Source organism: Vidua chalybeata, chromosome 3 (assembly GCF_026979565.1).
Source record: "Vidua chalybeata isolate OUT-0048 chromosome 3, bVidCha1 merged haplotype, whole genome shotgun sequence".
Classification (NCBI taxonomy): domain Eukaryota; kingdom Metazoa; phylum Chordata; class Aves; order Passeriformes; family Viduidae; genus Vidua; species Vidua chalybeata.
In genome coordinates, this window is record NC_071532.1 from 74,119,194 (window position 1) to 74,146,788 (window position 27,595).

General features: G+C 39.7%; 2 protein-coding genes across 9 annotated transcripts in view; one reads left to right on the forward strand and one right to left on the reverse strand.

Annotated features, from left to right (window-relative positions):
• MMS22L (MMS22 like, DNA repair protein) overlaps nucleotides 1-15,768 on the forward strand; it is an 88,660-nt gene extending 72,892 nt beyond the window's left edge. For 3 of the 5 annotated variants that reach the window (XM_053939462.1, XM_053939461.1, XM_053939459.1), the window contains 6 exons: nucleotides 609-778; nucleotides 7,356-7,567; nucleotides 9,824-9,990; nucleotides 11,399-11,495; nucleotides 12,640-12,807; nucleotides 15,068-15,768. In XM_053939462.1, coding sequence (XP_053795437.1) covers nucleotides 609-778; nucleotides 7,356-7,567; nucleotides 9,824-9,990; nucleotides 11,399-11,495; nucleotides 12,640-12,807; nucleotides 15,068-15,167 — 914 coding nt within the window. In that variant the 3' untranslated portion in view covers nucleotides 15,168-15,768. Of the gene's footprint in view, nucleotides 1-608; nucleotides 779-967; nucleotides 1,450-7,355; nucleotides 7,568-9,823; nucleotides 9,991-11,398; nucleotides 11,496-11,619; nucleotides 11,717-12,639; nucleotides 12,808-15,067 lie in introns of those variants that run through there. The other 2 variants (XM_053939460.1, XM_053939463.1) reach the window with 2 other exon arrangements.
• A 7,121-nt stretch (nucleotides 15,769-22,889) lies between these two features.
• The window catches only part of KLHL32 (kelch like family member 32), a 121,184-nt gene continuing 116,478 nt past the window's right edge, over nucleotides 22,890-27,595 (reverse strand). For all 4 annotated transcript variants that reach the window (XM_053939077.1, XM_053939074.1, XM_053939076.1 and 1 more), the window contains 2 exons: nucleotides 26,043-26,137; nucleotides 22,890-24,244 (listed from right to left, as the gene is read on the reverse strand). In XM_053939077.1, the coding sequence (XP_053795052.1) occupies nucleotides 24,083-24,244; nucleotides 26,043-26,137 (257 nt within the window). In that variant the 3' untranslated portion in view covers nucleotides 22,890-24,082. The remainder of the gene's footprint in view (nucleotides 24,245-26,042; nucleotides 26,138-27,595) is intronic.

Sequence of the window (27,595 nt, forward strand, 5' to 3'; positions counted from 1 at the left end):
CAGCCCACAAAGACCTGGCAAGACTTAATGGAGTTGGCTGCCCCTCGTTCTTCTTAATCTGCTGAAATTAAATGCAATTTGAAGGGTATTAATGTTTTGCTAATGTTAAATTGCTGTGTGAGTAGTTGCTGATGTGGTGTTGCCACAGTGGTGTTAGACAAATGTAAAGGGAAGGCAAAAGCAGCATTTCTCTGTAAAAGGGATGAATGCACACAGCAAGGTAAATGTTCAAGTGCACATGTGCTGATTGCAGTAGGGTTATGGATCAAGTTTAATTAAGTTTTCTGCAGGGATCTAAGAGACTCGTCCTATCTTCAGCATTGCTGTACTTTTCCTAAAGCATCTTCACTTGCCTAAAAACTTCTAACTGTAATGTGTTGAATCAATATAGTATTTTATTTTGATGAACTGTAAATGGACTTCTGAGTTGTTTTGACTGGGATTTTTTAACGGGTTGCTATGGAATGAGCACATAGGAGTGAGACAATTCAGTTGCTTTTGCTACTCTCAGATTATCTAATTTAACATAATTGCTTCTTAAGGCTTTCTTAGTTTTTTTTTTTCTTAACTGTGAATTGGTTTGGGATTTTTTGAACTTTTTTCAACAGGATGTCTGGTAAAGTTCTGTGCACCGATACTGGCTACTTCCAAGGCACAGCAGCTCCTGTTTCGCATCGTGGACTGCTTACTGCTGCCACACTCTGTGCTCCAGCAGGACAAGGAGCTGCCTGTGGCTTTGCTCTCTGCCATTCAGGAAAGCCTGCCTCTTTATCTCCAGGTAAATATCTCAGCTCTGTTATCAGCACACAAATGAATCTTTAGGAAAAGATAAATATTGCAGGGGATGTTTTCTTTTTCCCTAGTCAGAACAAGCATTGACTGAATTTACTGAAGCAGTAAGAGAAGTTGTTTTCTTCTTATAGAAGTGAAAGGAAAATTGCCACCCATTTGGCTTTCCTCGTTGCAGGCAGCTATGCTGTGGTACACTGCAGAGCTTCTGGTCTCATCACTGCATATGGAAAACCTTTAGCCAACCTGCTGGTTACACTGGTCTCCAATGTGAGGGATTTCTCAAACAGTGCATCAAGTAATCATAACATGGAGTGAGAAAATTGTGAAGATGACAGAACAAGTATTTTAAATCATCCTTGACTTGGCTAACTGTAGATAGTTACAGATGAGATACCCCTTTTTTTGTTGCTCTTAGGAACAAAAGAAAATCCTTGGTGTATTATGCCACTGGTTTGTCTTAACACTTGGAGAATATGTTTTGCTAAATCAGGTTCCTGCTGCTTATGATTGCATGACTAAAGCCTCTTTTCCTATTATTCGTCCTACTCTTCCCTCACTTACCCTGTCAGTTACTCTTGAAACTCTGTAAGGCTTGTTGATGCTGTAGAAAGAGACTAATTTCTGCCGGTGAGAAAGAGAAAAGACTGTATTTTAAAATAAAAAAGTTGACATGTTTTCCTTGTCTTTTTTGCTTACCATTTTCCCTTCTCCTTTAGTCTTCATTTTGATTGCAGTCTTAGCTCACTGCTTTGCAGGATTGTATTGTGAAACAATGCAGTGGTGGCATTGTAAACATCACTTGAATTGATTAGTTGCAAAAGCAGTTCACTGTGATGGAAGGCACTGTATGGAAGTGAATATGGTTATGCAAGGCTCTGCACAGTGTGTTTTGCTTTATTGCTCTGTAGGTATTTTCAGAAGCTGTGTACATGTAGGGCCATCTGGGCAATGGTATTAGTTTGGACTGTGAGTGTCTGTTGGCTAATTTGGTATTTCAGTTATAGAGCCAGTTCCTCTGGAGCCAGCACAGACACATGTAGTCTTCAGATGAAACCACTTGAGTTGGTTTTGAAGTCTTGAGTGTTGTGTACCCTTGTTTCCTGTTTTATTTGCCAGATTCTGACTTCCAGACCTCACTTTTGTACTCTTCATCAGTCTATTGCATTGTTCCTGTGCTTTTCAGCTATGCTAGATGACCTTGTGTGACCAAATATTTTATTTTAGACAAACACTTCTTGTAGAGAACAAGTAATTCTTTAATTTGGTAAACACTTTTGGGGAGAAAAAATGACAATTTGTGAGTTATTTTTCCTGTTTCAATATGACACTTTAGTATTTTATTAATTTTTGTATAGGTTCCAATATTTTTAATTGTTTCAAAATGCTTCATTTATTCAAAAGTACTTCCTTCTCTTTTATGTGGAAAAGTGGGAAACTTCCAATTTAGAATCAGCTCAAAACAAAAATATTTCAAGATCAGTTTAAAAACAACAACAAAAAAAATAACTCTTCTGAGATCATTTGAGATTGAATGGATTCTAGGCACTCTCTGAAATCTCAGGTTATTCTTTCACAGTTGGCTTAAAGCTACATTCATTCCTTTTCACCACCATACACATTCTCATTTAATTTACTTTAATGCTTCTGTGAATAGCAATTTGTGACTTGAATCAAATAGTAACTAGCCTCACAAAACAAACAAAACCCAAAAACCCAAATGAGCCTATCAGATAAGTGATAAAACAGTATATGTGGAAGAGAAGATAGAGAAAGAGAATTCTTTGGGAATAACCTCACTTGAACTAACCTAAACTGCAGGTGAAATGCGTGATGAGGCCCCTCTTGGGTACCTGCCCTGTGCCTGGTGCTCATCTGTGGAGGTAGAGCATTGGTATTTAGTGCAGGAGCCTTAATTCACCCTAATGTTAGACAAGCATTCTTCTGTAGATCTGTCTCTGTTAATATTCCAGCTTACAACTTAATCCTTTCACAGTTACATGAAAATAAAGAAACAGGAATTTGGAGACCATGCAAAGCATCTTATACATGCGAGTTCTTTATTTGTAGTCAAAGTATAAAAGCCCTTGAGTGGAATTTTTACTCAGCAGCCTTTCCTTTTTTTTTTTTTTTTTTTTTGTCTTCTGAAAAGTTCAAGTTCCATCTTTTTTTCTCCATCTTTTTTTCTTCTCCGTTTCCTACAGTGTAGGCTTCTCCTGCTTTGCTCAAAAAGACTGCTTCAGATCTCAGAAAACATTTTAGCTTTTCTAGCAATGACCTGAAAAAACTTCCCTCTTTCCACAGTTTTTAACAGCTAATCTTAATGTGGTTTGCTTTATCCTTTTTTTGGGTTTTAAAGGGGTTTGAAGTCAGTCCTAGTAGCAGTTTATTTTACATATCCACTGGTGCAACAATTTTATGAAATTCTATAGAATTCCTCGATATTTTCATCTTTTAGGACAACATACAAAGCTCTGTCTCTCCACACAATGTAGCTTATTACTACACAATTCATCAGAACTAATGACTGTATTTCACTGTCCTTCACCACCCCAAACCTACATATTTATTTGTTTTAATTTTACACAAGCACAAATAATTGTCAAAGGCACTAATTAAGACTGGATGTTGCATTTCTCTCTCCTCAGTTCAGACTGACTGTGCTTGTTATGTTTGTGCTTATACAGAACTTTGGGCTATACCCCTGCCTTTTGACAGATTTTGGGCAGCTGGTCTGGTCTCTACTTAACAGGGAGCTTATCAAGACTTTTTTTTCAAACTCAGTCACTGATGCTGCCTTGTTAAAATAGCTTAGCTCTAGTAATTTTTAAACTTTTTTGGGGTTTTTTTTATCTTGCCTAAAGAGTTACTGTCTGGGTACTATTTCTTTCACTGCACATCTGTTTTGATAATACTTGATGACCTAAGAAAGATTTTTATTGAGATATAAAAATTGCCCTCAGAATTGTTTGAATGACTGACTTTGGAAAGTAAAGCATGAAGAATGTGAATGAACAGCCATTTTACAATTGTATGGGACTGTTCCTAATGATGAGATAGTGAGGTATGTAAAATTTAACAGTAGGTATTTCACTACTGCAAAAAGAAGTTGATTTGTGTGGTAGTGGATTGCTAAAATCTACCATAGGAAAGAACTGAAGCAGTGTAAGGAACTTGTTTTGGAGAAGAAATATTAGTTTAAATATATCTTGCAGAACAGAGTGTGGGTGCATGGAATAAGCACTGTATACATGACGACAGGGAAGGTAAGGTACCCTACTTGATTTATCAGTGTTAATCCTGTCCAAATACAGAAGATTTATTGGTTTCTGTCTAAGTACTGAGAACAGCAGAAGAGCATCATTCTGAGTAGTGCTTGGCCCATACACTTCCCAGTGATTTTAATGGCTCTGTGCAGGCTCAGCATTTGTCAGAGAGCAGCCCTTAAAAGCCCTCCCATGAGCCACATCTGTGGTCCGATATTTGAGCAAGCTTATTAGTACATTTTGTGAATTATAATATGTATTTAATAGGAATTGTACAACTTTAATTGGTGGACAGCAGATTTATTCCAACAGAGGGACTTACAGTGTAAGTCATCATTAGGTAGCTTGGCATTTCTGCAGTGAATAGTTCCAGTAATCCACACTAATCGTTCTTTGCTCTCCACAGGTGATTTACAGATACACAGATAAATCAGAAGAGGCAGCTCTGGCCACAAAAGGTTCCTGCAGTGAACACACACAGGAATCCATTGCCTTTCTGTTAAAATGAAGAGCAGATGATGTCATGCTTCTCTTCTCCCCTTAAAATGTCCTTTTTTTAAAATCTTAACCTCAGAAGAAGATGGCTGAAGAGCATAGTTAAGGAAAAGAAAGCAAGTCCCTCAGCCCTTTAAAGTCCATCTGCTTTGCAGGGATTGTCCTGGGGGCCTGATGTGATTGATTTCAAATCTCTGGTCCAGAATTGCAGTCAAATTGCACGTGTGTTTCTTTTTTCTCTCATTTGAACGGTAGCTTCCTTCATCTCACTTAATTACTGGTGGGATTTAAAAGAAGAAATTTCTGTGTGATTACCTTGCAATCACATCCTTGGCCAGCACTGCCTAGGATGTTGTGCCATTGTAGCCAGAGATTTGCACCTGCTGTGCAGTGTTGGTAATTCATGCCTTGTGCCACTTGGGATATGGTGTTGTCAGACCACGTGCAGGTCTGTCGCTCTCTGCACTTTGTAAGGAAAAGGAGGAGTCCAAAATAAAGAACACAGTGTTGACAAGAAGTCAGTAGACTTTTTTGTTCAAACGAGAAATCCAAGTTCTTTTTTAATTTCTTTGGGATTCAATTTCCAAATCAATTTATTTCAACCCAAAAAATGAAAATACTTTTATGAAGGATCAGGCTAGGTTTTTTGGTTCACTTTGAAATGAAATTATTAGACCTGCAGAAATTAGTCAGCATTCCCTCAGATATCTAAATTCTAATATTCTTTTCTTTTTATTGCAGCCATTTGATAAGTTTAGGATCATTCTTAAAAACAGTAACTACAAGTTACTGATACAAGTCTTCTTGATACTGTGTATCATTTGTTAATCCTCAGTTGGAAGAACTCTCATTTTAGCAACTGTCATTGTTAGTTCTTCAGAGGTGCTGCATTCTTCATATATTCCTGCAGGTATCCTCTGTAAGGTTGTGATGTTCTTTGTGTCCCTTTTATCCAGTAAATTAATACACTTTGTCATGGATGTCTGGGTTCTTTTAGTGTTAAAACAGTCTAGAGTCTTAAGGTGCCAGTTCAGATATTTGGATTATGAAATATATGATGTCTTTTTGTATGAGCTTTACTACAGAAAGCACAGGCAACTCTTCTTTATGCCTGCTGCAATATCTTACTGAAAACATCAAACACTTAAGTTTACACACTAAATAGTCTGTCATCTCTAACAGTCTCCGAGCCTGCTCCTTGCCAAGAAGTAACAGACTTCTTTTTTTAAGAATTCTGATACAGCAGCAGCTTTTTCCTACAATAATCTACTATATGTACACAAAAGGAGGAGAAAATCTGAAGTTTTACTCAAAGCCTCTGTTCAGAAAGAGTGTTTTTTATCATTGAGACTTGCCAGAATTATCAAGGAGCCCCAGAAGTATGTGAGGTGAAACTCTTAACCCAAATCTGCATTCAAGAGAGCCACTAATAGAAAGTTTCAGGCACCTCATTTCTTGAAATCTCATGTTTCCTGTATTTGTTTACTGTGGAACCAAAGGTGGGAACTCAACCATTCAGTGGGACCCTCAGCTACGCCTCAGCCTGCTTTTTTTCTCCCTGAATGTTCTGTCACATTCACACAGACAGGTAGAGATGAAAATGTTTTTGGGGAGGGACTTCTATACAAAAAGCAACAGAAATACACTTTTTCCGTAGCTGGAGAACAAAAGCAGCTTAACTTGATCTGTTCATTCCTATATTCGGGGCATTAGTTTACCTCAGCAACCATAAATATTCAGTCAGACACTCCTCCTACCAAAACTAGAGCCTGGATTGCAATGCTAATGGAAATTTGAAGTACTGTTGAAATTGCTGTCTAGGGAGCTCTGTGCTTGACCTTGTTTTACACCATTATTCTTGTTGGACAAAACTATTGTGAAAACTGAGTTCTCAAGAGGCTTCTGTTTGTGCTGCTGACTGTGACCCTTGAGATAGGAGATCACGGGACCTTTTTATTTTTTTTTCTTAGTGATTTGTTCTTCTTGCTCTCAGTAATCAGAGGAGGGGGAAGGAAACAAGATCTTAACTTTCTCTTATGGGAACCCATTCCAGTAAGAATACTACTCTTTTTTTTTTAGGGATGGACCATATATATTTTCTGTAACTACAGGTGTAGTTCAGATAAGCACTTTCTGGGCAAGTACTTTCATTATAGATTTTTCTCTCAATCAATATAGCTTATATTGAATAAATCACAGCAGTTTTAGCCTTATCTTAAACAGAGTTTAAAACCTCCTCTAAGTCCCTTATAAATGGTTCCTAATTTACCCTAATTTGTTCATACTATGAGTAAATCTTTTCTTGTTGGAGCTTATTCTAAGTGCTCATTTTTCTGCTATATCATTTATACAGAAATTTCACACAGCCCTTTACAAGCAGATGAGGTATTTATTCTTCCTGTCTCATCTTAAATCTTACCTGATTAATATACTTTGTTAGACCACATACAGGATTGAAAACAGAAATGAAAAGCTTTTGGGCTCAGAAGCTTTCTCAGTTCTGAAATGCCAAGGTTTTATTTTGAATTTGAAGGGGAACTTGCATGTCCCAAAGCTTGTCTTCCAATATATTAGTCTAGTGGAAGATTTTTCTCTCCTTTTTAAGCCTTGCCTGCCTCTCTCTTCATTTGTAGATCATCCTATCTGCAGCAAATCAGTGATGCTTATTTGTCAGGCGTAGTTACTCAGTGTGCAGCAGTTTACACAGCATGTAGTGAGTGTTTAGCATACAGTTGTTCAAGATTTATTCAACTGTACTGGTAAAAATGTATTTAATTCCTCACTTTCTAAAATCTTCTCCTACAGGGCCTGTCCTTCATATGTTGTCAGTCCCAAACACAGGTTGCCTATTTAAATCAACTCCTTGGGAGCATTATTCGCCATTATTTTGGACGATTCCTCCCTTCCTCGCCGACTGTGCACGGTGCTGGGCAGCATCCTCTGCTCACTGCTTTAGGCAGCTCCATCACAGCCCCCCAGCTGCTCCATCTCCACAAGACCACTTTGCATGTCATAAGGTAAGGACCAGTGGGATATGAAACATCACTTACTCAGGTTTCAAATTCAGATTTCACAAATTGCTCGTGAGCTCAGGCCTCCGCTTTCCTCTCAGCTGATGGTGGCTCTTGGAAGAGCCTGGGAGTTGCTGGGCAAGGAGCAAAGGCAGGAGAGTGTTTCTATATCAGGAGAATAAAATAGGAAAGATTCGTGACAGAGTAATTAAGGATAAAAGTCCTAGGCCACAACAAAATATATTGCAGGAGGCCACATGAAAAGCAAGTCCTTTTCTAGAAAAATTGTGCTCCAATAGACATCATCACACGTGTGTCTCAGGCTGTACTTAGGGGCACAGAGTTGTAGTGCACAGTTACCTGTGCATGGGGGGCCTTGTTGCTCTCTAAGTGTCAGGGCATACACAGGTGTGCCAGCTGCCCAGGGGACATGGAAAATTGGGGGTGTGGGAGGAGGAAGACAGGCAGGGAGACAGTATTTGTTCACTGTGCTGTCACCACTCACATTATGTCAACAGCAGCTACAAATATCTGCTCCTGCTGCTGAGAGGCTGTAAACACTTGGGTTTATGTACTGCAGAATAGTGAACAATCTGTACTTTTCCCCCATGCTGGGAAAGGATTTAAACCCCTTCAAATACAGGCCTATATCCATGGTAATTGGACCTTTATTTGTTAAAGAATGGGTATACATGTTGATCAGAAAAAGAATGTCAGTGCTGATCTTGGGTAAATATGATAGGCAATCTGAAAGTAAACCCTGCATTGTCATCTATTAAGGGAGTCAATTAAGATTTCACAATCTTAGTTCTGACATGTTTTTGGATACCCAAACTTTGTCATCTTATTTTTGAATGTGTGCATGCATGTGTGAACATGGGGATTGAAAGTGGAAAGTTCTGAAGGTGTAATAGCACTTGGTGATTTTTAAGATGTGAAACATTCCTTAGTGGTCTGGGAAGAATGTGTTAGAACAGGAGCACTCTGGTTTGCAAGGTGCTGGGTGGTCATGAGGCAGTCGCGGGGTCTGTACACAAATAGGTGCAGTTTGTTGGCCTCTTGGCCATATGAAAGCAGTGACTGTATTGCTGCTGCAGAGAGGAAAGAGAACCACACCATCAGGATTGTCTGACTCAGCTGTTGTAGTGGAAGAACACACAAAAATAGTTGTGGGAAATTTTCAGAGTAATTAATGAGACAGAAGATTTCAGAATTGCTAATATTAAATAAGACAGACCACATGATACAAGAACTGTGGGTGTCACAGCTTTCATTTACCAGTGCTCTGAAGCAGTGCAATGAAGTACACAGAGCTCTGAAAGTCACATTTCATTTGAAAGCTGCAGAAGCACTCTTTACTGAGTTTTTAATAAGGATGCTGGTTTTTAATTGATGCATTTCTCAGCCAACATATGTGCCTTGTTTGAGTAGGTAAGAGTACCTAATATTAAATATCTTAAAATGTTTTTTGAAGGTTCTGCTCTTGCTGACTGATGAATAAATGCTGTGTTCTCTTTCACCTGTGAAACTTATTGTCTTCAGATTCCATTAATTTGTGGTGCCAAACCAACAGTAGTTCATATTCTTGTATTCTTTTGTGGAAAATGAACAAATCAAGGTGTTACAATTGGAACACTCCATGTGTGTTATGTTAAAATTTGCTCTTGTTGCAGATTGACAGGTCACCTTTTATCCTTGTGCCAGATTTTATATTAGAGATGTTTGTGTTAATTCTGACAGAACAAAATCAGTCATTGGCTGTCCTGTTACAACTTACTATTGACAAAAATCAAATAACAGTACCAGTGTAATAGCAGAGCTGTTACCACAAGTATGATTGTGAGTTTGCAAAAGCACATAAAGCTAAATAATGCCATTAAATAACAGCTGTATTATGCATGTTGGTTTAGGATTTTAGAAACTTGATTCCTTCATTAATTCAATTATATTATGAAGCTACCTTTGTATTGAGCTTTTAATAGTCACACTTGGGTTTTTAACTGTAATTATGATGCCTCTTATTTCTCACTCCTCTCTGAACAGAAGAGTCAGAAGATATCACTGTCCTCTGACAAACTGAGAGTCATTGCTATGACTAAGATAAATAGAAGCCATTATTTAAGCCTAGATAAAGATAAAAATCTATGTAATAGGCCTCCTGCTGAAATATCACAGTTATTTTAAGGTATATGGTGCTTGCATTGCATGGAAAAAAAAAAACCCAAATAATAGACTTTGTTCTGGCTTGCTTTGTCTTCCCAGGGAAAGCTACCTGCAGTTCAGAGGGCATGCTCCACCTCCTCGCTTGGCCTCTGTTCTTGCTTTCATTCTTGAAGTACTTCAGAGAACCCAGAGCACTGAACTGTGTGACATAGACTTGGTTCTCCCAGCCGTGTTGAAGTGCTTGCTTCTGGTTAATGAGCTGCAAGGTGAGCTGTTTGTTTGCTTTAAGTACATTTCTCCACGCCTGCAAGATTTCTGCACCGCTGAGCATCTTTCATACCAGTATTTAAGATTCTCAGATGAGGTGAATAAAACAATCTGGCCAGCTAAACTGGATGAGGCTTTTTTTTTCATTAACTGTTCTGGGACTTCTGCCTCTCAGGCAGAGAAATCCTGCCTCATTTAACTCTCTAATAAACTAATCACCTTCTCAGGAATCTGAAGGTATTTCCTTTTTCTCCATCCTTCCCATATAATCTCCTCCATTAGCAATTGTGGCACTTTTCTTCCACCTAAAGTTTTGAGACCAAATAAGACTAGTGCATGTTCTCCCCATAGAGGCATTATAAATGGATTAAAAGTAGCATGTTGCTCTCTGAACGTATCTTTGAATCTTCTTTCTTCTTTTAGCATGCTTTGTTTTGTAGCAAGAACATCTTTATTTTTAGGTACTTAAAGAATGAAGCACCATTTTCACCCATTTTCACATCTTTTCACCATTGTATAACGAATGTACCTGAGCTCAAAATTTCAATTTCTTGCTGCTAGAGAGGCATTAAGCAAAATTTGGATTCACCTCTGACGTCTCCTGGGAATTTTCTCTAATAAAGTACTGTTTGATTCTGGTCTGTAATAGTTTCAGGGACAAGATGTGCTTAGGAAGTTGGCTCAGTCATGACCAGTTTTCTTCCCCCTTTTGCCATCATAGCCATATCAGCTAAAAGCCGAGTACGCACCTTGCAATGTGCCGGGTAATGAGCTGGAAGTCCTGTGCTGCTGTAGCCACCAGCTCCCTGCCTGCCTGGACAGGGCTCTGCCACACCCTTCTAGAAAAGCCTTACAGCCCAGTTTCACTTTTATAAAAGAAGAGCTGTATCTTGCAACTTGGGTATTTATTTGGAAATAATTACTGAGAAAATAGTGGGGAAGGTTGTGGGGTTTTTTAGGGCTTTTTTCCCTTAAAGAAGTTAAGGTGCATTTCAGAACAATCTCCACCACTGAAAGTGGAGTAGATCCACATAGCTTTGAGCAGAATATAATGCTGTGATGACCTTTCTTTTGAATCAAATAGGAATGCTTAAAGAATGTAAGCAGAACTTATATTTAAAACCTCTATTTCCTCTAAATGTATATCTCTTGGTTTTAACTTACAAAACCATAGTGTATTTAAAAATCTGTTTAAAGGATAATGGTGGTGAAAATAAGACTTTTCCATAAACCTGACTCATTCTGTTCTTTATAGCCAATCTAACTAAGTGCTCTCACAATCATTTCACTTGCATCAAAGATAAAACATTTTTTTTTCTCATTTAAAAATTTTTGTCTTCGTGAAAGACATTCTCCAGATGGTCAGTTCAAGAGCTCTGTGTGAATATTGTGATTTTTCTTTTGCAGTTAAAAAAATATCTACAGACATTGTACAGTACATGGTAGAAGGCTGCCAAGCAGGGTCAGGAGGAGAACATGCCACCCAGCTGACTTCTGTATTTAGGTAACCAGAAAATATGCCAACTGGCAGCAAAGCTGCTGCAAGCCAATTGACAGCAAACATGTTTTTTTTTTTAATAACTAATTCTCCTAACATGCTGCATTGTTGCTTGTTTATGGTATTTTAGTAATGGTACTTTTGGCACTGGATTTGAACGCAGCTTTGCCAAAAAGCCAGAGCAGAAAAACAGAAGTGAGAGGCATAGCTGCTTCCTCATGGATGAGGTACTGTTTTGAGAAGCATATTGGTAGGGAGGTGTGTTGCTCCTGCAATAGGAAAAACACCTTGGGAATGCTGATGGTGCTGTGAAAGATGTGTGTGCCTAATTTGAAGTGCAGCTAATATTCATATAACAAGCTTAGGGTTTTTAATTTGACTTTGTGACAATAATAGATTATTATAATGTAAATTATCCTTATTTCAGAGCTCTGCAAAATGAATCCTGTATCTTGCATGGATACAGTTGACGAGCTGCATGACCTGGCACTCAAAGACATTCTGCAAGCCTTAAGCACTGCTGCTGTACTGGGCTAGGTCTAGGTGAAAGCCTTGAGAGAGACTCACTGAAAAAAGAATGGGTATTTGTGGGAATGCCAGTCTGTATGTGGTACATCACTTTCATGGGATGTGTCATCCCTAGGATGCTAATTTTGAATGTAATCTGTGAGCCATAAAGTCTTCAGATCCTCAGGACAGCAAATGGATGTGCTTCCCTCTAATGGTCTGCCCTATTTAAGATCCAGGGGAGCTTTATATGGAATGCCAACATTGTTTCTGCAAATTTGAATCTTAAACTCTTGTTTTATTAGTCGTTTTATTACAATTATTTATTAAATAAGAAATATATGGTTTAGTTTTGCATTCACAAACACTACAAAGTAAAGTGCTCTGGAACAAGGCAGTCCTGGTGAAACAGCAGCAGAATCTTCCAAATTACTTGAAAATAAATGTGTGGAATTTTCAGCATTAGGTTTCAAAACCATGGCTTTGTTTAGAGAAAGTATTCCAGGTAGATCATTCCAGTGTAACAATATGAAAATTGCTATGCAGCCAGATTGTTTGTTCTGATTAGACTCTTCAGTTGTTGTTGGCATGCTCTCTGCATCTAGTTTTGCCCCTGCATTAAATGCCCCTGTATCCCCCTCAGGCAGTTTATCCAGGAATACACTGCTGTCTATGATCACCGGGTTTTCAGCATACTGGAAACAGTGGCAGTCTTGGATCAGACTTTAGTTACGAGCCTGATTCCCACAATCACACAGTCTCTGAAGGATTCTGAGCACAAACAAGGCCTTGGAAGAAATGCTGCACAGAGGTTTGATTTTCATTTAATACTGTTTCTGACAATGAATAGTAGAGGTTTATTCTGTTGAAAGCAAGCAGTGTTAAGACACTCAAAAGTGAGTGATTTTTAAGTGTTTTCAGCCAGAAATCTCCCTTAACTCAAGCCTTTCATGGTTTTAAGCTATCTATATTTGATAAATATTTTCAGAGATGTTTTGATACTAGGGTCCACAGAGTAGAATTTATGTGAAGCCAGGTTGTTTCTACAATGTAGGTTGCAAAACAGAATTAAGAATTCCTTACCCAACGAATTTTCCTGTTAGTTCCTGTTTTAGAGGATTGTATGGGTCATATGTGAAATTATAGTATAATCAGGTATGGTCTGAGTGCTTGGAAAATAAATACCCCCCAACTTAATACCAAGAGCTCTCTCATAATCTAAACTTAGAAGAGTTGTGGGTGTCCAGGAGAGGCTGGCTTCGATAGGCACAGCAGGCTCACACTTCCTCCATTTGCCCGCCAAGAACTCAAACCAGAAATATTTGACTTGTGAATCCATCTGGTCTTAGGAGAACTGACACAGGAGGGGAGCAGCTCTGCAGGGATGCTGGTGTCTGGGTGCAGATGCAGCACTGACCTGTCAGCATCTATGCAAGCACTGTTACAAAACTGCAGGAAGCTCTGCCTTGTGTGGAGCCTCTCCTGTTAGTGCTGCTCACTGCCCATGACTCTCCCGTGGTCTGGGCAAGGAATTGGCCCCAGTGTTTGCACTGCTTCACATCCTGGGACTACTCAAAGGGGAGGATCCACTCATGCCTCACACTGGGCAAGTTTTGAGCTGTGTGTTGGCAGGGCCTGGGCTATAAAAAGTCCAAAAGACAGAGTTGTGCAATAACAACTCTTGAGACACTGATGGGCACTCACAGAGTATTCATCTTCCGTTTAATGAAAAATGTATTTAATTAATTTGTAATTATAATACTCACTTTTTACTACCAACTCTGTTCACTACCAACAACTGCATTTGCTTTTATTTAAGAGAATTTGCCCAGGATCAGCCTGATGTACTGTTATATGCAGGATTTCCACTTGACCTGCTTTCCATCCTTTGACAGTGTGTTTCATAGCTAAAAATTTTGCTTTTCTTTTGTTAAATACTGTTAATATGATAACATTCATCCCATTATTTACAAAATGCTGAAAGCATGCAGGTTGGTTGAGCTTCCTGAAATACATACTTGGAGATTACTGAAGAGCTACATTTCCTTTATCCTTATCATTTAAACCATATATATTAGCTGATCTGTTGTCGATGTTTTCTATTAGTAATTTGTATTTAGAATGTGCTCCATTACCCAGCAGGCTGAGGTGATCCATGAGCATTTTATTGTAAGAACACTAATTTTCTCTCTTCAAGAACACCTGATTTTCTCTCTTATGTCCCAGACTCCAAATAACATGATACTTACGTATTCAATGCAATTACTGCAGACATTAAAGTGCAAATCTGTATCTATAAAAGAAGTAAGGTTCAGAAGTTGCATTAAATGCAACTTCTAGTGGTGATGTCCAGTGTTGTAATTGCAAGGAACTAGTATGAAAACTGCAGTTTTGTTTGCTCAAGGTAATACTTCATGACAAAAATAGATAATTAGAAAAGACCTAAATGTCAGAGGCAGTGCTTTAACAATAATTACATTGTCTGGGTTGGAGAGTATTAGAATGAACTTAAGGTGAAAAGTCTCATCAACACATATGCACTCTTCTGGAAAATCCACTTGAGTGACAGTTCCTTTCTGAATTCCAGGTTTATTTTAAAACAGTCATTGTCCTTGGCTGAGGATGGTGGTCTGAATCTGGTTGAGTGCTTGGGCTGCACCCAAGTGCAAGGGGCTCACATCACTGTGCTGTGGTGAGAGTCACAGGGATTACTTAGGCAGAAATGAGAGAGCAAACATCATCAAGTCTGAATGCCAATATCATCTAGGCCTTGGAAACTCCACATTTTTAAATAAGGAACTTATATTTCACAGCAGTTTACTAAACAAGTAGGCTTCTAAGCAGCTCCACTATACTTCTAGCTGTAAACAGTGCAGTCCCTGTTCTTCCTCTGATCTAGCCATGCTAAAGAGTCACAGCAAAAAAGCAGTTGAATAGGTGGAGGGAAATTTAAATGTTTTAATATCTCAATATCTAAGCAATGTGTTTGGGAATTACACACTTTTACTCCTAGGATGTGTGAGATTATTAAAGTAACATGTTATATGTTTTGGTTTTTTTTCTCCCAACAGAGAAGCCTATAAGAGACTCTTATCTCACCTTGCAGAGGCTGGAGAAAATGAGATACAAAAACTGGAAAATGAGACAGATCAGTTATGTGCTGGTGATTAATCCTTTCCTCTTGGACATTATGACATTGTTGGTACCTAAAACTACAGACTGTGACACACTAGACAAGTTCTTTATCTTCACAATGGAAATACATGTATCAATTTTTGTGGTTGTTTTTTACCCAATTTATGTATTAATTAAAAAAAAAAAAACTTTGGTATTTTATTATTGTCATGCATTTGAAGATTGACTCAATATCCTGATGAACAGCAATAGAAAGATTGAAAGCTAATTTATTACAGATTCAAATATCTGTATGAACAGAGCCTATATTGCAACATACAAGACAGGATTTCATAGAATTTCACAACTTAGTTCACATTGAATGAGACCTGTCCCTCTTAATAGTGTACTTTTGAAAATCTTACTCAGTCTGTTCTTAAGAAAATCATAATTTTGTAATTTCTAATTTATTATTTTAGTAGAATGGGAAAAACGTGTGCTCTCTAGTACTCAACTTGTTGAATGCAGTGCATTCACCAGGGTTGTGCCAATGTGATAAAGCTTGTGTTAAGAGAGTATTTTTTAATATGTTTATGTTGCACAGAATGTATATAGCTGTCTTTAACTTCCACCTGTATTAAAACATTTCAGTATTTCATACTCCATTGTAAAACCTGTCTGTTTTCTTTGTGGGTAATATAAGAAAAGGCAGGTTTAGATTTCCTGTTCCCTTCCTTTTCAATGCTATGTTCTTAAAATTGATCTATATTTTCCAGGGGTCCCAATGGTTTTTTAATTGGTCATGACATTATTAGTTACCTACCTATACTAGGTGTGAAAGGTGTGAGGGAAAAAGAAGAGAGGACAGACTTCTAATTAAAATATTCATCATTTGATAATAGGCTAGTAATTATTCCTGTTTGCTGGGAAAGTTAGATCTTTCAAACATTTTGCTGTGTTATGGGTCTTTCCAGGGTGGATCTAGCTCTGTAAATTTTTCTACATTTTTTTTCCTGAAGTGCTTAGGAAACTTTCACTAATGGCTGTGGTATCCGCACTTTTCACTTCCCTCAATACTTTGAAGCTTTCTGAAAATTTCTGAAACTACTTACTGGACTTCAGAGTGGGTTTGCCAGTAATGGCAACACCAGTGAGCAGGCTCTTACTTTTAAAGTTATTCACATTTTAATTTTCCAGTGTTAACAGAAAGGAAAAATTATTTTTATGCCTAATAGCTCCATAAAAATCCCTAAAATCTTGTTCAGAGCAGCTTTCCTTTCGTTACCGTAATCTTATCAAGTTGAACTAGATAATCTTCTTGCCTAAATCGGCTATCAGTACTTCAGATAATGCAGTAACTAAAAGCCTCTTTAGGCTACTTAATAGTGCAGAACATGGAGGTTCTTTTCATTATGAAAGTAACTTATTGAACCTGCATTGTAGCTTCTCCTCAGCTTATGTACCTGGGAGTTTATTCATCCCAGGAGCATTCTGCTTCTGAAAAGCTTTTTTTAAAAAAATTAAAAACACCCTTCTCGAAGAGAAATTAATTGAGATGCCCTTGAAATTTGAGTCCTACCAAACAGTAGATCCCAGAACAGATGTCTGACTGTAGTATTACTTCCTGAAAGTAAAAGCTGTGATTTTAAAGGATAGAATAGATATTACAACGAAGCATTTAATGATGTGCTTAGTAGGTTATTAAAGACATATTTAATACTATCTCTAGTGGTTGGAAGTTTCTGAAAAAGCAACAGGACTTTATGTAAATGCACAGCAGCTCCTGGCACATGAGAAACTAATTTAAACAGTTTGGAAAATACCATTCTTTGTCACAAAGTTAATGCAAACAGAATCGTAGTCATCAACCAGTGCCAAATGGGGGATCTGATGGGTTGTATGGACATTTGCAGATGTGACTGATAGCTCCAATAATATTAGTGAGAGGAAGACTTGCAGAGTGCTAGTTTATGCTGACCTACCAAGCACAAACCAAACAGCAGTCCAAAACCAGTCAGGAGGAACAAAGAAAATGCTGGTTTTCACTAAAACATAGAAAAAATCTAAAAGCTAAAAAAAAAAAGTATCTTATTAGATGGTGTCTGTATAAAGGCTGCTTAAGGCAATAAACATTATTTAAATTAAACCTTTATTATTTTATACTGAACAATTTGGTTTAAAAAGGGGTAGATTCAGACTAGATACATGGAAGAATTTTTTTTTATTATGAGGATGGTGAAACACTGGGACAGGTTGCTCAGAAAGCTGGTAGACACTCCCTCCCTGGAAGCATTGAAGGTCAGGTAAGATGAGGCTCTAAGCAACCTCACTCATTTGAAGATTGCTACTCATTGCAGGGGTGTTTTATTTCTACGATGGCAAGGATGGCTCCCAGCACGTTTAAAAATACCACTGCTGCATGGATGAACATTTCCTGCAGCTGTAAATTCTGCAACAGATGGTGAAAAGATCCTGAAAATAATTGTAGCTAGAGTACCTAATTCAGAGAAATTTCATTATTCAAACCCATCTATATAATGAAAAGTTGGTGGTATTAAGCTGTTTTGAATGTTGTGATGGTTTAACCCCAGCGAGCAGCCAAGCCTTACACAGCTGCTCCCCCACCAGTGCGACTGGGGAGAGAATTGAAAGGGTAAAAGGTAGGAAACTCCTTGGCTGAGACAAAGTTTAATGGGGAAGGCAAAAGCCATAACTAGGAATGGCATGCAAATAAAGCAAAGCAAGGAATGAATTCGCTGCTTCCCCAGGGCAGGCAGGTGTTCAGCCATCTCCAGGACAGCAGGGCCCCATCACATGTAACAGTGTAGCATGTAACATGGGAAGATGAACACCATCACTCCAAATATCTTCCTTCTTCCCCCAGTTCATGTACTGAGCATGATGTCACATGGTCTGGAATGTCCCTGTGGTCAGTTGGGGTCACCTGTCCTGGCTGTGTCTCCTCCCAGCCTCCCAAGCACCCCCAGCCCCCTCTCCAGCGTGGCAGTATGAAAAGCAGAAAAGGCCTTGGCTCTGTGTAAGCCCTGCTCAGCAATAACAAAAACATCTCTATATTATCAACCCTGTGTTCAGCACAGATCCAAAACACAGCCCCATACCTGCCCCTGCGAAGAAAATTAACTCTACCCTAGCCAAAACTAGCAGACATCTTAATTACTGATAGCTATAGAATGATTGTCAGTGGAGTTTTAACAAAATTTTTAATTTCAGTATGCTTTTCTTTGCCCTGAACCTGGTGCCCTAAGTATGCTTTTAATTGCCCTAGTCTGTGACCAGAATGTCCTTTCATTTGGAAATGCTAATACTGGTGACAGGATATCTGTCTGAAACCAAGCCATCATGAGCCTTGCCAGAATTTTCCACGCTGATCTCCTTGGCCAGAGGACTGTTCCAGGATATAAGAGGACACAGTTTTGTGATGTGTGTTTATATATACTTAGCACCCTTTTTTTTCTGCAATGTATAGAATTGAGATCTAAATAAACAGTATTTAATCTTTATATTTCCCTTATTCCAGAATTCAGAAAACCAATCACCTCTGACCCATTATCATCCTTGTGATATGAAGCACATGTCCAGCACATGATGAACAATGGCAGGCAGAGGGAAGTCTGGCTTATCTTTCCTTTAGTAACCTTAACAAGATAACATGAAAAAAAAAACCTTCCCTTCAGAATTCACATATGACTTCCATTAGTCCCACAAAGCTGTCCCTCTGTTTCATAAGAATTTTACATTTGTTATTGTTATTGAAGAGCAGAACTATGCTAATTTAAATTACTCTTTGCTTTCATTTTCAATGGAAAAACAAAAAAAAGGGGGGAGGTACATGATTTGATAAAAAAGAGGTTCTGAAATAGGAAAATTCACACATTTTATGCCAGAATAGAGCAGCAGACCCATGGAAGGAATAAGGTCCTGGCCTATCTGTTGTAATTGAACAGAAGAGGAGCTGCCAACTGCTTGGTCATCTAAGGAACTTTGATAACTCTGCACTTAAATGCAATATAGTTCCCTCAGGAAACAAAAAAGAGGTTTTACTGCACTCTGGTTTTCCTTCTTTCAGAAGCTTTTTGAAAATTAGGTATGCAATGGGTATTTCCAGTTTAATCATATTTTAGAATTTTTAACTATTACTTAAAACTCAAATTCAGTGTAATCAGCCCATCTGTTAGCAATGGTTATAAAATTATGTTGAAGATTAAAAATCTGATGCAGTGTCAATATGTCCTAGCATAATTAAGCTTGTTTTATGATGAATGACTAGGATATGGCTTTTGTCTACTTGAGCAGCTTCAACGTGGTAAACCTTTTGCAAACTTAATGTACAAAGTGCAAAGGTATGTACAGAACAACAACAACAAAAAAAGCAAAAGCTCAGATCCTCTATTTGTATATGTGGTATCTTTAGAGGCCTTTGGAAATGCCAGCAGAGTATAACTCCACACTACAACCAAATTCACTGCATTTGTCAGTCCATCAAACACTATCTTGGCTCTATGCAGAATGACACCAAAACAGGCATTAAAAATGCAAATTGGCTAAATTCATTGTTTGGTTTAGAAAGGCCCAGCATGACCTGCATAGGCACTGGTGGAGAGTTGCACAGCATTTACTTACAGGAATTGAGGATGTTGCTAAAAATACTTACTCTGTTCTTCAGAACTTGAAACATTGCAACATTAATGTTTTAAGCATTTTAATTCTGGCATTACTGTGAAACTGCTACATATAATCATCTCTATTGGAAAACCATTCTTTATGTGGACACTTTATCCCTTTGCAACGTGTCCTTGGGGGAGAAAAAAAACCCCTCATTTTGCAAAAATAGAACTGCATAAGTCCTTTATACACAGTCTTGTGTGCTAAACTTCCTGCAGTCTTCCTCCCCTGCAAACTCTGTCTGCAGATGAAGTGTTTTAACCTTGCCCTCTTAATTTATTCTACATTTTAATTTTCAATAAACAGATGCCGCCTCTTTTCGCGCCTGTTTCCACATTGTTCCACATTCTGCCTGGGTTGTTTCTGCATGTGTGAATATTCAATTATCTGTTTCTCCACGATTCTGCAACTGATGTACTAAATGTATGTACAGGTTTGGGGGAGGGTAACTGGGGAAGGCAGAATTTAGATGAAAAAGAGTTACAGCAGTTTCAGCTCTTCTTAGAGTCAGGAATTTGGCTCAAAAGCTGCCAAACTAAGAAGAAAATCCTAAGCCACAACTAGAAGTCAAAGGATTACAAAACCATTACTGTACAGAAGCAGAATTGCTGCACACTGGCTCATAATGTGAGTGTTTCTTTAGTCAGCACTTGGGTGTGAAATGCTCAAGAGACACCAAAGTGGCAGAAGAGGCTGTTGCTGCTGCTGCTTGTGAAAATTGGGCATTTTATGGATTAAAAGCAGAAAGCAGCTGATTCACTTGTGGTTATTTATAGCTAAAAGCTGGTAACACTTTTTAGGACTCAAAGGTAAAGTATATATTTATATACTTTAATTAAAGCTATATAAAGGATAGAATATTATTCTTTATGGGCATGGCCTGAAAAAGATCAGAGAACAGCTTTTCAATACAGATCTTCAAGACCTTGTGGCCCAAAAGTCTTAGCTGCAGATATAAATAGCCTTAATGTGTAAATCTAAGGAATTCAGGGCACAGAACTGCACTCTCTTGCAAACAGGACAGTCAGTGACTGCTGCATTATTCACTGGTAAGAACACCTCTTTCCCTGAAGCAGTAGTGGGTTCTCACTGGTTGCAACTTGTCCCCTTACCTTGCACACTCCCAGCTAGATAAATGACTTGTGCTGGCATCTGCTCTCCCACTGTGATGATCAGACTCTGGCAACAGAACCAACAAGCATGGAAATAATATTCTTGTTCTGGACAGCTTTAAGGTTGTGTGGAAAAACTGAGCTAAACTGTGTCAGAGGTACATACCAAAACCAGTAGGCTGGGTAGGGACAAAGGTCAGGTTCAGAGTTGTATGTCTGCCCAAAATAGTACAAAATTTAGAACATCACAGGTGGATCAGGAGGTCACACACAGGATTCTGCAACCATGGTAGTTTGCAGAGCAAGGACATGGTGATTCAAAAAGTTCAGCTCACTAGGCAGCCTTTGCAGGAATCCTGCACAGCTGCAGGTGGCAGATGAAGCCAGCTTTGCTCTCCTATCCTCACTCCTTCCAGCTGAGACCCCTCAGCCACAGCAGGGTGCTCTCTGTCTGCTCTTGCATCCACACTCCTCCCTTTTCTTACCTGGCAATAATTAACAGGGTTTTGCTCATCTGGCAAGGGCTATGAGGCATTTTCTGACTTCAGGTGCAGCAAAGCACCCTCCATCTGTCCTGTAGGCCTGCAACAAAAGCAGAAAAACCCAGATAGGAAAGTGTGACACAAATGACTAAGAGGTTGCTGTGAAAGACCTCTGTAATCAATGGAGCCTGATGATTAAAAGCCAGAGCAGGATCCTGACACTAACAGGAGCATATGTGTTGTCCTGAGGCTCTGTGGCAGAGGTACCCCTAACCAATATAATGCAATTGCACAGCTGTTGAAAACTGCCATTCACAGTGTAGACAATTGGTGACAACTAGCAGAGCAGTAGAAGTGTCTAAAGGGCAGAACAAACATGATAAACAACTTTCGTGCCTTTCAGACCTCGAACCAAGAGGCACATGCTGCTTTGCATAAGGAAGCTGCCCCCCTCTGCTTCTCAAACCCAGGCCACTGCTGCCACTTTCTGCCACTGCTCAGCAGTCATCCTGATCCTAATCCCTCTCCCTGCTCTCGAGAAGCAGCAGTTTAGAAATTATTCCATAGCTGTGGTAAGCTATGAGACCTAGGAATAAAAGTGTCCAAACTAAGCTGAGACATAGAAAACACACTTTGCACAATTGTCCAGAAGTGCCCTGGGCTTTACAAACAGGAAGTGTCAGTTCTGCCCCCAAAACAAAAGCAGATCACTCACCTGGTGTGACACCTCTGTGATGAGACTCAAAGCCCCTGCACAGGTTTTTATTATTTTAGCCACCCTCCTCTTGAAAATGAGACATGTACTCTGTTTGTGTCCCTGAAAGCCACACCTAAGTCAGAGTTTGTATACTTGCCTGGCTTGGGCCCCGCAGCCCACATAGGAAAACAATTTCTGTAAATGGATGGTTCAGAGAGCTGTCCCTTGCATGCAGATTTCCAGGAGATTAAACAAATTAAACCAAGAAATTAAAATATGTCTTGATGTACAGCCTATTCAGCTCCCATGCAGCATAGAGAGAAGTCCTGCGTAGATATAGGTGTGCTTGGTGCACAGAGGGAGATGGTGTTAGCAACTCGAGCCAGTGTGCCAGGCAAAGACTGTGCAGCTGCAGCTCAGCTTGAGGCAAGGAAAGTGAGAAAGCTCAGCAAAAAAAAAAAAAAAAAATCCCAAAACCCGACCATAAAAAATTCTAACCTGATAAGTATGGAAAAGGAAAGGTGATGTTCCACCAATACACTGCCCAGCGGGAGACAGAAATGATAAGGAGTTACCTCCCTGTAATCAGACCCTTAAAAGTTAAAAGATAGTTTTGATTAGAAAGCGCTGCTCACTGGACGAAGTCAAACCTGTTCCTGTCCAGCAGGCACGGGCTACTGCTGCAGCACATTCCACATGTGGCATTAGCAGGAGCATCAGCAGGAATTTGATAGGTCTGCTCAGGCAGCACAGTGGCAGGGAGCTGATCAGTAGGTAAGGCAGAGAAGTGCAGACTATTCATAAATCAGAAATAGAGAAAGATTTAATTACATGCTTGGTTAATATTTACAAACATTGACATTTTTGTTCAATATGTAAATAAAACACAGAGATGAGAGACAGGGACTGCAGTAGCCAAGCAAAGCCGAAATACACCAGGTTAGAGTATTTGCTGTGAGCTGGCATATGCCTGGAGAGTGGAATGGAGACACGCTATACAAAATGAAAGAATAAATAAATAAATATTGACATTGTTCTACACCTGTTTAGCCTCTGGAGACCAGTGATTTGTGGGACCATATGTTGAACAAAATGAGACTGTTCACTGATAATTGTAAATGTGGTGACCCCTTGCAAACTGGATATTAAAAATATTAAGTAAATGGCACATTTTAATTATACAGTAAAGAGGCTTATCTCCACCATTAAAAGACTGCAGCTGTCAGGAAGAATTGATCATATGACAGAAGGTAACATTTATTTGGTAGTAGACCTTGGTAAATGACATCCCAAACAATCTTTAGGTTCTCAGACAAACACATTCAGTTCAGACTTGAGTTTAACCATGAGGCTTCATTTTCTTTGCCTTTCAGCTGAGACAATTTTTATGTGTTCCTCATATCCTATAGGGCTTGTTTGTTTTTTTTTTTTATTTTTGTTTTAATCTGTTTTGAAGTATTTAAATTTCAAATGAAGCATTATTAAATGAGAAACTGTAAACGATGGAGTTCGGAATTGGAAGTCAACACATTTGTTATTCTTTTTGCCAAAGGTATTGAGTAAGTTGCATAATTAGCACGGTATTGTATCATCTTTGTCAACATAAACAGAGATTTTTTATTGTCTTTGAAAGCGCCACTGGGGAACAACTGAATGTGCAGACTCCAAAGAGCAGCGGCCCAGGAAGAGCTGAGAGCATCCACGATGGCTGACGAAGTTGCATAAGGAAATGACGAAGACACGTAGCAAGTGGTCACCGGCAGAAATGCAAAACGCGCTCACGTATCTGCTCTGCGTCTGAGGCTGAGGAGAGAAACTGCAAGCCGGCTTTGGAACTTCCTTCCTGCCTGCTGTGATCTGACTTTAAGACAAATGTGTGATGGTAAAGCAGCAGCCCAAGTGGATTGATTCTTCTCACTGACCCAGAGAAACCCTTCTATACACAGGGTTTGATGTTTTCCTTCTCCACGTCCGATTCCGTGAAGCGCAAGGAATGTGTCACATTGTGCCGATCCTGTGGTGAGGCACTTGCAGAGTCTGAAGGTTGGGACACGTGAAATAAGGAGCTGGAAGAAAGCAGGCTGCTATTCCATTGGAAGCAAAAGGGAGCGTAGGCCCATAGAATACCTCTTCCTTCCCCTCCTTGCTAACATCCAGCACCTGCATGGCAAAGCATACAAAATATTTCTGGGATCACAGAAGAAAGCTGAAACAGATTTGGCACCCACCTCATGTATTTACTATTAGTCCCAGTGGAAAAGGTAGCTTAAGATAATTTTTAGATCATTTATGGATCTGGTGATCCATTTGCTGTTCTCATCACCCAACCCAAAACCTGAGTGCTCAGGCACTTGGGAGCAAACAATGACATTGGATCCTTCTTTCCTGGCAGGAGAATGTGCAGCCGTGCAGGTGGGTTACTCTGCACAGAAGGGCTCCTGTTAGCACAGAGTACAAATCATTTGTCAGCTCCAAGGTGTTTAGGGGGCACAGAAGCTCTATGGAAGATGGGAATGCCAAATAAATGACTGACTTAAAGTAAGTAAAGAAATTTAAAGAAAAAGTGGAATTTTTTCTTCCAAAGGAGAAAGTAACCTCAGATTTCCTCAGCTGGAAAATAAAAGGGCTAGTTTTGCTGGTTAAAGCCAGGCACACTGCCAACAGCTGAGAAGGGACAACACACACAGCTCTGCCAAATCACTCATTATATTTCTTTTCCCTCTATGTGGGGACTGTGTCAGGCAGGCTGCCAGTTCACGACCAGTCTGGGGATATGGAAAAATGTCCATTTAAGAAAGCAAGATCCCAGGATTATTTTTACTTGTCACTAAGCTGTGTTAAAACCCAGGTGCAATACTGAGAGTACCTGTTGATGATAAACGAGCCCACTGGTGGAGCACAGCTGCTACCTCTATATGGTGCTATTACTCCATCTAAGCATTGTATGTCAGCCATATCCAAGCCAGACTGAATGACTTTTTCCAGTAAATTTTTTGGTTTGGTATCCAACAACTTGCTAAAACACAGTTATACTAATGACCAGAACATGTTTTTAACTGTTTATCTTGCATTATCTTACTATTTACAAATTCATGCTACTAAGTGCTCAATATAAGACCAGCAGCTTGGCAGCCTAATATACTCCCTTCTTATGCTAAGCTTAACTTCTAGTCTTATGGGACCGTTTGGAGGTGAAATTCTAAAATCCAAAAAGTTGGGAGCTAGTAAAAATGTTATTTATCAGCAAAAGTGCAGAAACTGAGATATAAACAGGAGTTTCTGCCTTTAACAGCCCAGCTGGTGACAAAGCAGTGGCTGTGATGCAGAACTGCTTCACTCAGAAACATGCAGAAAGATAAGAATTCCTAATTTCTGTACCAAAATACCTGAAAGCCATGGATCTGCGGGTGAGCTGCTTTTATAAAAGATGGGAGAGCAGAAGAGTTTGTTGGACAACCTATTGCCTAGGGCAGGGATCAAAAAACTTCAATTAGCAATAAGCAGTAGGGCAGGTAGCAGGCTGACTGCACTTGGTCAATGAACAACTAGTTAACTCTGGCTGCCCTTCAGAAACACAACTTGGAAAGAAAAGAAAAATCCCAATATGGGCTGAAAAATTCTTAGCCCCATCATCCATTTCTGCAACCCTTTTAATTTTGAACTTGATTGTGTAACCAGTGAATATATATACACATTATTTTATCCAAACCTTGCCAAAGGAAAGACAATTCACCCCTGGGTTACTGGAATATCTTAGAGGAATTGCATCTATTGGCTCATCTGGAAATACTTTTAATTTCTACAGTATTTCCTCTGTTTATGCAGGTTCAGTGGCTGCATAAGAAATATCCTTAATCTCTCCTCTTCACATGTATTTTCCTTTTTTAATAACAACTGTGCAAAACTTATACTTGCAAGATTATTGGAAAAGACTTTAAAAGAAACCTAAATCGCTCACCTGGATACATGCCAAAGGCTCATTTGTCCAAATCGAATAGCCACCAACTAAATATATTCTACCATTGTGGACAGCAACTCCAGACTCATTTTGACCTAAAGCAAAGAAGGAAATAGAAACCACTTTCAGTGTTTAATTAACCCTTTTAACACCGAATGCTGGAGTTCTGTAATGGGATGCAAACACTCCTGGCAGTGACTTGACTGTTTCAGAATTCCCAGCGTGTTGGAGTGAAGGTGAGGCGTGGGGGGGGCAGTTCCTTGCTCTCTGCAGGAGCCCTGCCTGGTGCTGCCCAGGTGTGGCTGTGCAGGACCATCCACTCCCTCCTCACGTGTGTCTCAGGTGACAGACACAGTCCCCACCTGCCCCTCAGCCTCCATCAGACACGAACAAACAAACAGAGGCTGAGAGCACCGAGTGCCCCCCCTGTGCTGCCCACACCTGTTCAGCCCTGCTCCTCCAGGTACAAGTACAGTGAAAATCACAGGAGCTGCTGCACAAGTTCATCCCCATAGCAACAGTCTCCCAACAAGTTTGGGAGTTTTGAAGGAAAAATACAGCTTAAAAAAAAATCTGCACTACACAGTTCACCAGGCACATTTACTGCCAGTTGTACTGACAGAAAGAAAGGCTTAGGTAGCTTCTTAAGGCTCAGGTTGTGGAAACAACCTGGAGGCAGTGGAGAGGAGGCTGCCTGACAGCATTCAGTGGGACAGGGTCAGCTCCAGAATGAGAAGGGCACCTGCACTGCCAGGGTTTTGCAGTTGCAAATCAGATGACATCCTTCTCAAAGGCTGTCAGTTCCTCCACATAATAAAATAATGAACTAGTGAGCAAAAGACACATGAAAAACTAATTCTGTTTGACCATGTGCAATTCCTTTTTAATCTATGCCTCTCTCCCTCGTGTCCAGCAAGTACTCTGATGGTCTGACTTGGAAACCAAGCAACCCTACTGTTGGTACTTCTCTAACAATGTGTCACATGCCTGTCTGGAAGTGTGGCCAGCAGGTTCAGGGAGGGGATTCTGCCCCTCTGCTCCACTCTGGTGAGACCCCACCTGGAGTGCTGTTCCCAGCTCTGGGGACCTCACTGCAGGAAGGATAGGGACCTGTTGGAGCAAGTCCAGAGGAGGCCACCAAGTTGATTAGAGAGATGGAGCACCTCTCCTAGGATGAAAGGCTGCTAGGATTGGGGTCTGTTCAGCCTGAAGAAGAGAATGCGTGACCTAATTGTGGCCTTCCACTACCAGCAGAGACCCTACTGGAAAGCTGGAGAGGGACTTTTAAAAGGGCATGTAGTGACAGGACAAGGGGGATTGGCTTCAAGCTGGAAGTGAGTAGGTTCAGATTAGGTATTAGGAAGAAAATCTTTACTGTGAGGGTGGTGAGGCTGCCCAGAGAAGTTGTGGATGCCCAATCCCAGAAAGTGCTCAAGGTTGGATGGGGCTTTGAGCAACATGGGTCTAATAGGAGGTGTCCCTGCCCATGGCAGGGGGTGGGAACTAGATGATCTTTAAGGTGCCTTCCAACCCACAACCATTCTACAATTCTG